Source organism: Schistocerca piceifrons, chromosome 4 (assembly GCF_021461385.2).
Source record: "Schistocerca piceifrons isolate TAMUIC-IGC-003096 chromosome 4, iqSchPice1.1, whole genome shotgun sequence".
NCBI classification, from domain to species: domain Eukaryota; kingdom Metazoa; phylum Arthropoda; class Insecta; order Orthoptera; family Acrididae; genus Schistocerca; species Schistocerca piceifrons.
In genome coordinates this window covers 830503601-830516419 of record NC_060141.1, presented here as the reverse complement: position 1 = coordinate 830516419, position 12819 = coordinate 830503601, and the positions used below count along the sequence as shown (strand labels likewise).

Genomic DNA, 12819 nt, shown 5'->3' with positions numbered 1-12819 from the left:
GATAACGTTATCAAATGCCTTTTCCATGTCTACAAAGGCAATATAAGTTGGTTTCTTTTTCCGTAATTGCTTTTCGATAACGAGTCTTAGTGCCAGAATCGCCTCTCTTGTTCCCAGTCCCCTTCTGAAACCAAACTGATCTTCACTCAGCATATCCTCCACCTTCTCTTCAATTCTCCTCAGAACTATTTTTATGATAATTTTTGATGCATGCGACATTAGGCTTAGAGTTCGGTACTGTTCGCATTTTGTAGCTGCTGCCTTCTTTGGTATAGGTACAATGACACATTTCTGAAAGTCTGTCGGTATCTCTCCTGTGTTATAAATGGACATAATAAGTTTAGGCATCATCATTTTCATGCGGTCACCAGCATTCTTTATTAGTTTTGCAGGGATGTCATCAATAACTGTTGCTTTGTTGTCCCGTAGTTCTTTTAGAGCTCTGTCAAGTTCTTCTTGCAGAATGTCATCTCCCTTGTCATCATCGTCTACTTGCTCGTTTCTTCCTATTACTTTCTCCGAAAGAGGTGTTGCGGCATACAACTCCTCTATGTACTCTTTCCATCTCTTCACCATGTCTTCACCAAACAGCATTTTCCCCTCTTTATTTTCTATTGTGCCAGAGTGTTGCTTTACGTTTTTTAAAAAATTGACTTGCTGTTCTGTAGGCTAAATCATTTCTTCCGTTTTGCATATTTTCTTCCACTTCTCTGCACATGTCTTCAAGATAATTTTATTTTGCTTTCCTAGCTTCTCTATTAACTAAATTCCTTAGTCTTCTGTATTCAGCTTTTCCTTGTTCATCAGTTGCATTTTTGTATAATCTCCTGTTTTCTATAAGCTCAATAATATCTGCTGTAATCAATTTCCTCTTGTTTTTGGGTTCAGTTCTTCCAACTATCTTTTCTGAAGCTTTGTATATACCAGATTTAATTTGATCGCAGTCTTCATTTACTCCACCATGTTGAAAATTCTTAGCTAGGTTGTCTGTTTCATGAGCATAGCGCTTTGCCAGTCCCTCAGTGTTCAGTTTTTCTAGTTCCCATTTAAGTTTTACTGGCTTCTTCTTGAAACGTTTGAATGTCAGTGAACTTCTCATCAGGACCAGGTTATGATCACTGCCTCTGTCTGCAGGTGGACAGCTCCTGCTGTCTTTTGTCTGGTTCCTGAAACGTGCTTTCACTAGAATGTAATCAATCTGTTGTCTCCTCAGGTCTCCAGGGGCCTTCCATGTGCACCTTCTTCGTTTGTGATGTTGGAAAAGTGTGTTTGCAACAACTAATTGGTGCCTCGAGCAGAACTCGATTAGTCGGTGTCCTCTTTCATTTCTTCTTCCCAGTACATATTTGCCAACAATTCCTTCCTCCGGTTCTTCACCCACAATCACATTCCAGTCCCCCATGGCAAACAGGTTTTCATCTCCCTTGACGTTTCTCATCGCATTACTTATTTCTTCGTTTCTTTCGTCAATGACTACATCTTCTTCTTTGGATGTTGGCATGTATATTTGTATTATCACAGTGTCCTTTGGTTTAGTTTCAAGTTTGACTAGTATTATTCGAGAGCTATATTGTACATATCCCTTGACCCGTGAGCCATAGCTTTTCCTCAAAATTATTCCAACTGCTCCCATTCCTGGTCTATCTTGGTCAGTTCCGGAGTGAATGACTCTGTATTCTCCAGACCAGAAATCACCTGGTTGGGGCCATCTCATCTCCGATATGCATAGCATATCGATTTCCAGTCGTTCCATTTCAAGTTTTAAATTTTCTAGCTTGCTACACTGAAGCAGTGTTCTCACATTGCAAGTGGCAACGTTAAAATTGGGATTCTTTTCCTTCACGTTGTCTGTATCTTTTGAAGCCCCCAGCCGGAGATCCGATTGGGGGACTATTTTATCTCCAGAAAATTTTACAAAAAATAGTGACACGGTTTACTACTGATGCATATGATAACCTAGTTCTTTAATGTGGTGGTTTCCAGTTGCCTTTCACATCCTATGCCGTTGACCGTCAGCTGGTTCTTCCGCCTTTGGAAATGATTTCTCATTTCCAGGGCAAGAGGGTGCCCTTTCCAGCAAAACGCTGGCAATTCGTGCCACTGAGGATCGTTGCTGTACTGTGTTCCCAAGCCGGAGCTACACGCTATTAAGGAGATGGTCACAAGGTTTTGGCTCAACCATTTAATCCATAATGAGGAATACATCGAATAGAGATGAGATACAGCAAAATGTTTCGGATAAAGTTGTAGGTGGAAAACAGCGTCACACATCAGTACTAATGGCCGAGACCTTCAACGTGATTTTCCAAGTGATGTTTTTCGTTCTAGTAGGGATTAACTCGGAATAGAGGAGGGATACAGCAAAGTATAATGTTAGACACAAGCTGGAAAGAGCATCTCGTGCAACGAGAGGCGAGGAAACTCACTTACCGACATGTAAACCGATGATCCACGTTCTGATATTTTTGTTCTGTCTTGCAAGTGTCAAAACAACATTTATAACTTGTGATGTATTTATTTTTGCGAATTAATACGTTAATTAAACCTTAAAGGTCAAACCTCTCTTCACTCTTTCCAAAAAATGGCTCTAAGCACTATGGGACTTAACAGCTGAGGTCATCAGTCCCCTAGACTTAGAACTACTTAAACCTAACTAATTTAAGGACATCACATACATCTATTCCCGAGGCAGGATTCGAACCTGCGACCGTAGCAGCAGCGCGGTTCCGGACTGAAGCGCCTAGAACCGCTCGGCCTCAGACGTCACAAATAGGGTTTCCATGAAACAAAACTCAACCTTCGAGAATCAACTTTAAGATCGTGATTATTGCTAATGATATGAGGCCCTTATGTCCTTTCCAGTTTGTATCCAACATTGTTTTTGCTGTATCCCTACTGTATTTCGAGTTAATTCCTACTAGATCTAAAAACATATTTTCTTCTATGACCTCGAATAATTTGTCATTTTATACGTTTAATTTGCCGCTGTTTTCAAATCTTGGATCTCATTCCACCTTTAACTCACCCTCAAAATTACGTTCAAGTTCACGGCCATCAGTAGCAATGCGTGACCCTTTTTGCACCAACAACATTTATCTACAACATATTGCTGTATCTCACCTCTCTCTCTCCCCCGAGTTATCCCCCCCCTCATGGTCTGCATTGTGGCCCAGACGGACCAATCGGGACCGACCGATCATCGTGTCACCCTCGGCCAAAGATGTCATTTGGATGCGGTACGGAGCGGCATGGGGTCTGCCGGCTTCCTCGGCCTTGCACCCGCTTTCTCTCAATCAGGCACCTCCTCAGCTGGCATCGCGAGGCTAAAATGCGCCTCGGCCGAGTCCTCCCACCAAGGAAAAATCCCACACAGCACCGGGAATCGAACCGGGATTTTCTGCACAGCAGCCAGGTACACTGACCACTTAGCTATGGGGGCGGATTCTGTACTGTGAACGGAAATTCAGGCACCGCGGCGCCGCGCCGCGACCCCTTGCGTATTAACACAACAGAAATGCCTGTAATGAAATTTCATCCCGTCCACATTTTCGGTAGAAATGGTAGTCAAAGAGAGGTAACTTGAGAATACTGTAATCACTAGTATGAGGGCACCTTCACTGAGTACTCTGCTGTCCAGTCAGTGCGTGGGCACTGCTTTACATTACAGTACTCGAGTTTGATTCCTGATTTAGCGATACTTCTTTTAATTTCTTAATTTTTGACTGCGTGGCATGGTATCTGGCTTCTTCCAGAACGGGATTTTCACTCTGCAGCTGATGTGAGCTGATATTATACATTTTGGGGGATTAAAACTGTGTGCCGGACCGAGAATCGAACTCGGAACCTTTGCGTTTCGCGGGCAAGTGCTATACCAACAGAGCTGCCCTCACAGCTGTACTTCCGCCACTATCTCGCCTGCTACCTACCAAACTGAACAAACTAGTACATGCAAGACTAACACTCCCGTAAAAAAGGATATTGCGGAAGGATGGCTTCGCTAGAGTGATAGTTCCGCAGGAGAACTTCCGTAGTATCTGGAAGGCACGAGAGGAGGCACTGGATGAAATGAAGCTGTGAGGACGTGTCGTGCGTTGTACTTGGATAGGTCAGTTGGTAGAGCACTTACCGACGAAAGCCAAAGGTCCCCAGTTCGTGTCTCGGTCCGGTACACCGTTTTAACCTGCCAGGAAGCTTGATATCAGAGCACACTCCGCAGCAGAATGAAAATTTGATTCTGGAAACATCCCCCAGGCAGTGGCAAAGCCATGTCTCCGGAGTATCCTTTCTTCGAAGAGTGCTAGTTCTGCTAGGTCTGAAGGAGACCTTTTGTGGAGTTTGGAAGATAGGAGACGAGGTACTGGCGGAATTAAAGCTGTGAGGACGGGTCGTCAGTCGTGCTTGGGTACCTCAGATGGTTGATCACTTGCTCAAGAAAGGCTAAGGTTCCGAGTGCGAGTCTCAGTCCGGCACACAGTTTTAATCTGACACGGAGTTTCACCTCAATGCACACTCCGCTGCAGAGTTAAATTTTCAATCATTATGAGCACCTGTTTAAGAGCGTGTTGATCCACTTTTCAAACACAGTACAGCGGTGATTACACTTAGCACAATTCAAACCTCACACAGTGAGTACTCACAGGTCATAAAATTCCCGCAAATTACGGGACGGTGATTTGTGGGCACGCAGCTGATGTCCGATATGTGTTCGAGTGGGTACAGATGAGGGGTTTCAGCTGACTAAGAGATCAACGTGAGTTTACTGTCATGTTCCTCAAATCATTGCAGCACGATTCTCATCGCAGAGAGTTCTCCTGCTTGAAGATGCCATCGCTGTAGGGGGAGACTCTAACCGTGAAGGGATGCAGGTGGTCCGCAATAATGTTCACGTAATTGCTTGCTGTCATGCTGCCCTCGAGTACTAACACAGGTCCCGTAGAAGTGCAACTCAGTTAGCCCGTTGCACAATTCTGCTCTCACCAGCCTGCACGTAGGTGGCGCGGTGCGCCTTCAAACAGCCGTTCGCGTGGATGACGGCGTGTAAGGACTCAACCGTCGACCTGACGAAACAAGAAATGCGATTGGTTCGACAGATGACACGTTTCTATTGATTCGCGATGGAAAATAAGTAGTGCTATGGCCACTGCAGTCGTAACTGACGGTGTCGTTCAGTCAATAGAGGAAGGCGCAGGAGTCGTGTGGCGTACAGCTCCACGTTCGACGGTGGCCTCTGAACGGTGCGCTCCGAAACACCTGCGCCTGCGCCTGCGCCAGCACTGTGCTCTGTTTTCAGATCTGGCACACAGCGCTGCCTGTCCCGGGTTACACAGTGGGGGGAACCTGCGACCTCTACGTCTAGTGATGAGGCACGGTTGTCAAATACCGTACGGCCTGCTCGTTCTTTCACCATACTTCCATCCTTTCCACAGGTCCTGGCGACAGCAGTACGCCAGCAGGCGACCAGCTTCGCCGTTCCAGCGATTCTCGTCTCCTGCCGCAGCGCCACAACAAGGTACCCTCTGCCAAAAGCGCTCCTATCAGTGGATTTCCGTGTTTGCGACGAGTATCTCCGTTACGATAACTTGCCATTCGCCTCTCTTCCGGTTACATTGTTTCCTTCACGCGTCACGTGTCAGTGATACCACCAGGAGGCGTTCAGCCTGTCATCGAGCAGTGGTGATAATGTTTTGGCTCATCAGCGTATTTAGCTCGGCTAGATTACGGCTTTAGGCTCTTTCTCAATCAAAGAAGTCATTCTATATATTTTATATTACATTCATTACGATATACACACGTTATATTTAGTCTCGTTTATAATATGGAGTGCAACACATAAATATTTATGAAAGAAATAGTGGAAACACGAGTAGTGATAGCAAGTGTGTATCCGTTCACAGGAAGTGTAAAAGGAAAGACTAATTAGAGGCAGGCACGTTTAAACCGAAGTTGCCGGTGGAATGGACGCAAGACGAGGGTTGGAAGAGGAGGAGGAGGAGGAGGAGGAGGAGGAGGAGGAAGGAAGTAGAAGAGCCGTGACGTGGCCGTGCGCACCTTCTCGCGGTCGGCGACGCGCAGCGCGAGCCGCAGCCGGCCGGCCATCAGGCTGAGCTCGAGGCGGTCGTGCGAGTTGTCAGCGGCCGTGGCCAGCAGCAGGCCGAGCGGGCGCGCCGTCTGGAAGCGCAGCGACACCTCCTCCGTCTGCCAGCGCCACTCCTCGCCCGCCGCCGTCAGCGTCACCAGCTGGCTGCCGTTGAACGTCAGCGTCGTCGCCTCTGCAACAGTCCGCCGGCTGCCGGTACCCACTCACTTCTCAGTTATGCGATACACGTACAGGGTGGGGCAAACAAAAGCGGCCCGGACGAGTGGATACGGTCGGACGCGGACGTACGCGCACACCGCGTGTAGCCCGGCACGTGATCCACACCGCCACAGTGCCTAGTGCAGGCTGTGTCAGCGTCAGTAAAGCGGTGCGAAGGGTACGATGTAGTCACAATGGACAAGCGGGTGTTCGTTGAAAATTACGTGACAACAAAGTCGTCCCAACGGTGTGATCAGTTGTTCGCTGAGGAGGTTCGAAGTCAGGTTAGTATCGCTTTTTCGTTCTTCTGCTGTGTTTTTTTGTACACTGGAACTCTGTTCTATGGGCTACTTTTATTTGCCCCTACCCTGTATATATAAGTTGTCGATACCAACTTATATCTGAATTATGCGATATAGGCCGCAACATATAAATACTTGTTTCATTGAGCACGTTTTGTAACTATTAACAACATTCCTTTTGCCCTAAGGTCAAATATAAAAAGTAAGTTTATCTCGTAGTAGTAAAGGAACGTCAGTTCATAATGTACACTGATGGAAAAAAAAAAAAAAAATCCAGTACCGAGGGGCAGTTGTGCGACATAAACGAAAGTTGTTAGGTGTTTTTCTACATCTCAAAAATGATACGTATTCAAATTTCGCTGGGAGCGGTGGTCACAGGAATGTACGGTCTTAGACAATAAAACTGACCGCCGACCGGCCGCCACAGACACTAAGTCCGAGTCATTCACTTAAGGTGGCCAATAAAACTGACCGCCCCTGACAACTCCAAGTCCGGCCATATGCACAATCTGGCAACACTGTAAGATGCGGAAGTGTTAGGAGGAAGTGTTGTCTACTTCCGAGAGGTTGTCGGACTGTGAGAGCCCGTGGTCTAATGGCAGTCCGCCTTTAGCTGCGGAGCAGCTCGGACTTGTTTACGTCCCGGCTGCGAACGTTCGCGGAAAAAGCGGTGTTTACACCGTCGTCACTCACGTGTGTTACTGTTTGAATCGAACGCAATGGCACACAATTTCCGAAAAACCACGATACAGTTCACGTTCTGTGACGAGTACGCACGACCGAAGGCATTCGAAATCGAACGTTTCTTGAGGGACGAAGTGCATCTTAATTACACTGAGATTATTGCAATTCATTTATCGATCGTGAGCAGCACTCTTTACGTAAAGATGATTGACGACGCAGCATGCGATAGGATCACTGAAGCCGCCAAACGAGGATTCCAGTTCCGACACTCCGATGGTCATATTGGCGAAGTTTTAGTCGCTCATTCGGGCCTGGGCGTGCGTACGATTCGAGTCTTCGAGCTGCCTTTCGAGGTACCAGAATCCTTGGTCACTGAATCGCTCCAGCCATATGGCAGAGTTATCAGTCATACGGCCGAACGTTGGGCAAGTTTTAGTACGTATCCAGTGCTCAATGGTGTCCGACAGGTGCGAATTGCGCTTACGAAACATGTGCCATCGTACATCAACATCGGCGGCTGTAGAGATATTGTCATCTATGATGGACAGCCCCGGACATGCTCCGGGTGTGGTGGTGAAGAACATCTTCGATCTGAGTGTATGCAGAGGAGACTCGTGCAACTCCCCAGCGGAGACCTCCAGAATCCGACTACACCAACGTCACTGCCGATGACTTGCGTGGCGGCGCTTCGCGGGGAGGTGACGCCGAGGTCGGAGCGCACTATCGAACCGACGCCGCAGTTGATTGAGGCGCCTTCCGACCCCACTGAAGAAGGAATGGCTCCGACCAACCTCCAATCCCAGACATTACAGGCGGTGGAGAAAGAGGATGACAGCATCACAACAGGCATGGAAGCTGAAGTGGGACGGCCCCAGGGCGTTGTGGCGGCGGCGAGAGCGCAGGTGATGCAAGATTCGCCAACACCAGAGGCCGAGGTTAGGCCCCGCAAACAACGCGCGCCAAAGCGCCGCAAGAAGCGCCGACTAAACTCTGCGGAGATGCTCCCTTCTCTTCTTGGGAGCCCAGATGAGTCCAACACTATGGACCTGTCTGACTTGGAACCACAAGCTTCGGATGTCGCAGACTATATGAATTCGGACAGTGAAAATATGTCATGTCGCTTAGAAGACGCATCCGCTCAGGGGCCTGCTACCCCTTCTGCGGTGGAGTCTAAAGCTGCGATAGAACAAAAGATGTCACACATCAATGCCGCACCGGAAAATTTGGAGCACCCCAATAATATCAGCTGGTATGAGCAGGTCGACGAAATCACCGATGCGGACCATTCTACTGGTGGGGACTCACATCCGTCCACATATCAAGAAACCTAATGCCGCAGGGACACGTCCGTCGGGCGACCCTCTGCGGATGTGCAAAGGGACTATCGATACGGTGAAACTTTATCATTTTAACATCATGTGGAGATGACAGATACTCGACCCCAGGCATACAGAATAGGAGGAGGAGGAGATTAGTGTTTAACGTCCCGTCGACAACGAGGTCATTAGAGAGGGAGCGCAAGCTCGGGTTAGGGAAGGATGGGGAAGGATATCGGCCGTGCTCTTTCAAAGGAACCATCCCGGCATTTGCCTGAAGCGATTTAGGGAAATCACGGAAAACCTAAATCAGGATGGCCGGAGACGGGATTGAACCGTAGTCCTCCCGAATGCGAGTCCAGTGTGCCAACCACTGCGCCACCTAGCTCGGTTACAGAATAGGGACAGTGAATGTAAATACCATTAGATCGCCCGTGAAACAGCAGTTGTTTAGGGACATGATATACGCGTCGGATGTGGATATACTGATGGTGCAGGAAATTTACATTCCTGAGTTCCAGGAAGTCCATGGATACATCTCCTACACCTCGCCGCACTCGAACAACGACAGTGGAACGGCGATATTGGTCCGGGACGGGATTCCGGTTCGCGACCTGGCTTATCTACCTTCGGCACGAGGACTGGCGATAACTGTTAATGGAATTCGCATTCTCAATGTTTATGCCCCTTCCGGCACAGACAACAGACGGGCGCGTGCGAGATATTATTCGGAAGAGATTGTGCCCTTATTTAACGGCAGATTCAATCATTTCATTATAGGTGGTCACTTCAATTGTGTTTTAGCCCAAAAAGACCAGACTCCACATTACAATACCTGTCGTGAATTGCATGTGCTATGCCGGGATCTGGAGTTAAGCGACACCTGGGACATGATTCATAGGAACCGTGAGGGATATACTTTTTATACCAGTCATTCGGCGAGCAGACTCGATCGAATATATGTTTCGGTTGGCCTACACGATAAGGTGGTCGACGCGGAACGATGGCCTGCGGCATTTACTGATCATCTGGCTTACATTTGTACCATATCACTCCCTAGGCAAAGTGTGTGGAGAAGCCGCGGGACATGGAAGCTCAATTCGTCACTTTTGGCGGACCCCGAATGTCGTCAGAGAGTCGAGGAGGTATGGGCCACATGTCAACGCCGTCTACCAACATATACTTCCGTGCTCCAATGGTGGCTCGAGTGTACTAAGCCGGCAATAAGAAGAGCTCTCATACAGTATGGTCGGGATAAGGCGAGATGGCAGAGAGACACTCTTGATTATTATTACACCACGCTTCGTGAGCTGTCCTTCCAGGTGCCGTCTGCAGAACATCATGCGGAAGTTCATCGTGTCAAGGCACAAATCCAATCGATCACGCGACGACGACTGGGTGGCATCCCAATACGGGCAAGATGTCTCGACACCATCACTGGGGAACGTACTTCGATGCACCATGTGTCGCGGGAACATAAATGTTACCGCCGGGCATTGGTAACAGTGCTCCACGGTTTAGATGGCCGTCAACTGGCAACACAACAGGACATTGCAAACGAATTTTTAGAGCATTTCCGCCACCTCTATGCCGGTACACCGACGGACCGTCTGGTGGGGGAAGAGATACTGCAACATCTGCAAACGACACTGACAGAGACGGATAAGGCAGCGCTTATGGAGCCACTCACAGAAGACGATATAAAGGTGGCACTCACAAAAGGAGCGGCCCATAAATCACCGGGGCCATATGGGATTACGCTAGAGTTTTATCGAGAATTCGTGGACATGATGATGCCACAGTTGGTGTCGATGTACAATGAGGCGATGCGTCCGGACATGCGCCTACCGTCGGATTTTGTGACGGGCTTTCTTCTTCCCCTCCCGAAGATGGCGGGGAGTCGCAGTGTTAATCAATATCGGCCTCTCACTATGCTAAACACCGACTATAAAATCTTTGCACGACTACTAGCGTCTCGTCTCAAGCTGGCGATATCCAGGACAATATCCCCTGATCAGGCTTGCCTAGCGTTGCGAAGCAACATCTCCTCGGCGTTAAGTGAATACTGTGACGTTATTGCCCTTGCGGAAACGTGTAAAATGCGAGCAGCGATGATATCTGTGGACTTCGATCGTGCGTTCGACAGGATAAACCATGACTTCTTGGCGTCAGTCATGAGCCGAACGGCGATTCCACCTGTTTTCATCTCCATCGTTATGAGGCTAATACGAGGGGCTACATCGAAGGTGATTGTAAACGGTCGGGAAGCGGGCTCGATTCCTATTAACAGCTCAGTCCGACAAGGGTGCCCACTCTCCACGATGCTGTTTGCGATAGCGCTTGAGCCGCTGATGTGTGTTATGAGGCGCTCACTTACTGGGATAGCGGTTAATGAGAACTCTTTCGTTTGTCGCGCATATGCGGACGACCTGATCCTTCTTGTCAGATCAGGACATGAAGTGCGTCAGGCTGTTGAACATCTAGACTCTTACGGGACGGCGGCAGGCAGTATCGTTAACATGACGAAATCCAAAATTATGCACATTGGACGGGGTCTGGAAGACGTACCGGGACCGTTTCAGACGGTGGAATCGCTGAGATGTCTGGGGATTACATTTACCCGTTCACTACGGCGGTCAGCGGCGGCGAGTTCTCGGCGGCTTCTGCAGAATGTTCGTCTGACGATACACAACAACTCACTGAGAGCCTTTGACATGATCCAACGTGTGGCATACACCAACGTTCACATAGCGTCACGACTGCCCCATTTAGCGCAGATCCTACCAATACCGAAGGGTATCGCAGACCGCCTCGGGAGACCTATAGATGCTTGATGGATCACCATGGCCGCAACGTAATTGAATTCAAATACCCGTCGAGAACGTGGAACCACATTTGGTGTGCAGTGCATACTCCATTACTGTCAACAGCAGCGAGATCGATGTGGTATATTCTTATAAACCGTAAACTTGTGACCAGGAGTCGATTACATACAATCCATATGGTCGATTCTCCTCTTTGCACAAACTGTGGCCTGTTAGCAACGGAAGAACATGGTTTAGTGTGTGGCGCAGCGAGGGACGTCTGGATGCTGACGCGTCGAATACTGGCCTTCCTTCGGCGCACTAACTACACAGAAATCACATCGGATGTACTTTTTCTACCGGACAAGACCTTTTTTCCCAAACAAAAGACGTATGCGGTCAATTGGATCTCTGGACATGCGACGAAATATTTGTATTCGTACGGTATTAAGTCCGTGATGGATTATTGGGTATATTTACAAGAACAACACGAGCTCGTACGGAGTCATACGAAATACAGGACTTACTTTTCCAATTTTTTAGGAAGTGTTTTTCACAATCCGCCCGACAGCTGGGGTGTCCCAGAACTGGGAAGACTCCTGCAGCAGAACGACTAGAGACAGTACTGCTCGGTTCGATTATATTGGCCTATGCACACTGAGAAGAAAACTGGCCCCTACCTGTTGGCGCCAGTAACGACTGCATTATGTTAACGTGAAAAACACACACACACACACACACATACACACACACACACACACACACAACGATGGTAAACACCGAAACCGCCTCAGATAATGGTCATTCGAATGGTCGACGCAGGAGAAATAAATACCGCCCACACTGGCAGAAATGGTCAAGATTATATGGCTTTCTGCCAGGTTTATGATGCGACACCGCGTGCTGCAGGGATGCAGATGATGACTTCATTTTCGCTCCCGCCCGTGACTAGCATTGACATTTACTTTATTCCTGTTACAAAAAACAAAAAACAAAAAGAGGGCGGCCTTTGCGTTGATTTTATGGTTTCCAAATTGTTTTTGCTGTCTCGATGCTTTTCTTATCCCTAGGACAGCACAATTCTACGAATAAAGATTGTTTACCCTGCCTTCCCGTTCCGCCCCAAAAAAAAAAAAAAAAAAAAAAAAAGTGGTAAGTGTCGCGCAGTCTAAACTTACAGTCGCCAGTTCGCGCCCGACTGCATTTTTTTTCTTTGTTTTACCACATTTCGGTCTAAAGTTATGAGTCTGACTGAACATCGAAGATAATGCGCTTAACATTCTACCCACCAGCAATAACAAGTATTCCAGCAACAATTCCGTAGGACAGCTCGTGGCTGCGTCGCGATCCTAACAGCCTACTCTCGAGCGTTCCCTCGCGCTGCAGCGGCTACCGGCCACCGGCCAGACGCCGCCCGC

The 12819-nt window shown here is 48.2% G+C and overlaps 1 protein-coding gene across 1 annotated transcript in view; it reads right to left on the bottom strand.

Moving 5' to 3' along the window:
* The window catches only part of LOC124794982 (neurexin-1-like), a 2052691-nt gene that overhangs the window by 337561 nt on the left and 1702311 nt on the right, over window positions 1-12819 (bottom strand). The window contains exon 13 of the mRNA XM_047258725.1: window positions 6049-6269. Coding sequence (XP_047114681.1) covers window positions 6049-6269 — 221 coding nt within the window. The remainder of the gene's footprint in view (window positions 1-6048; window positions 6270-12819) is intronic.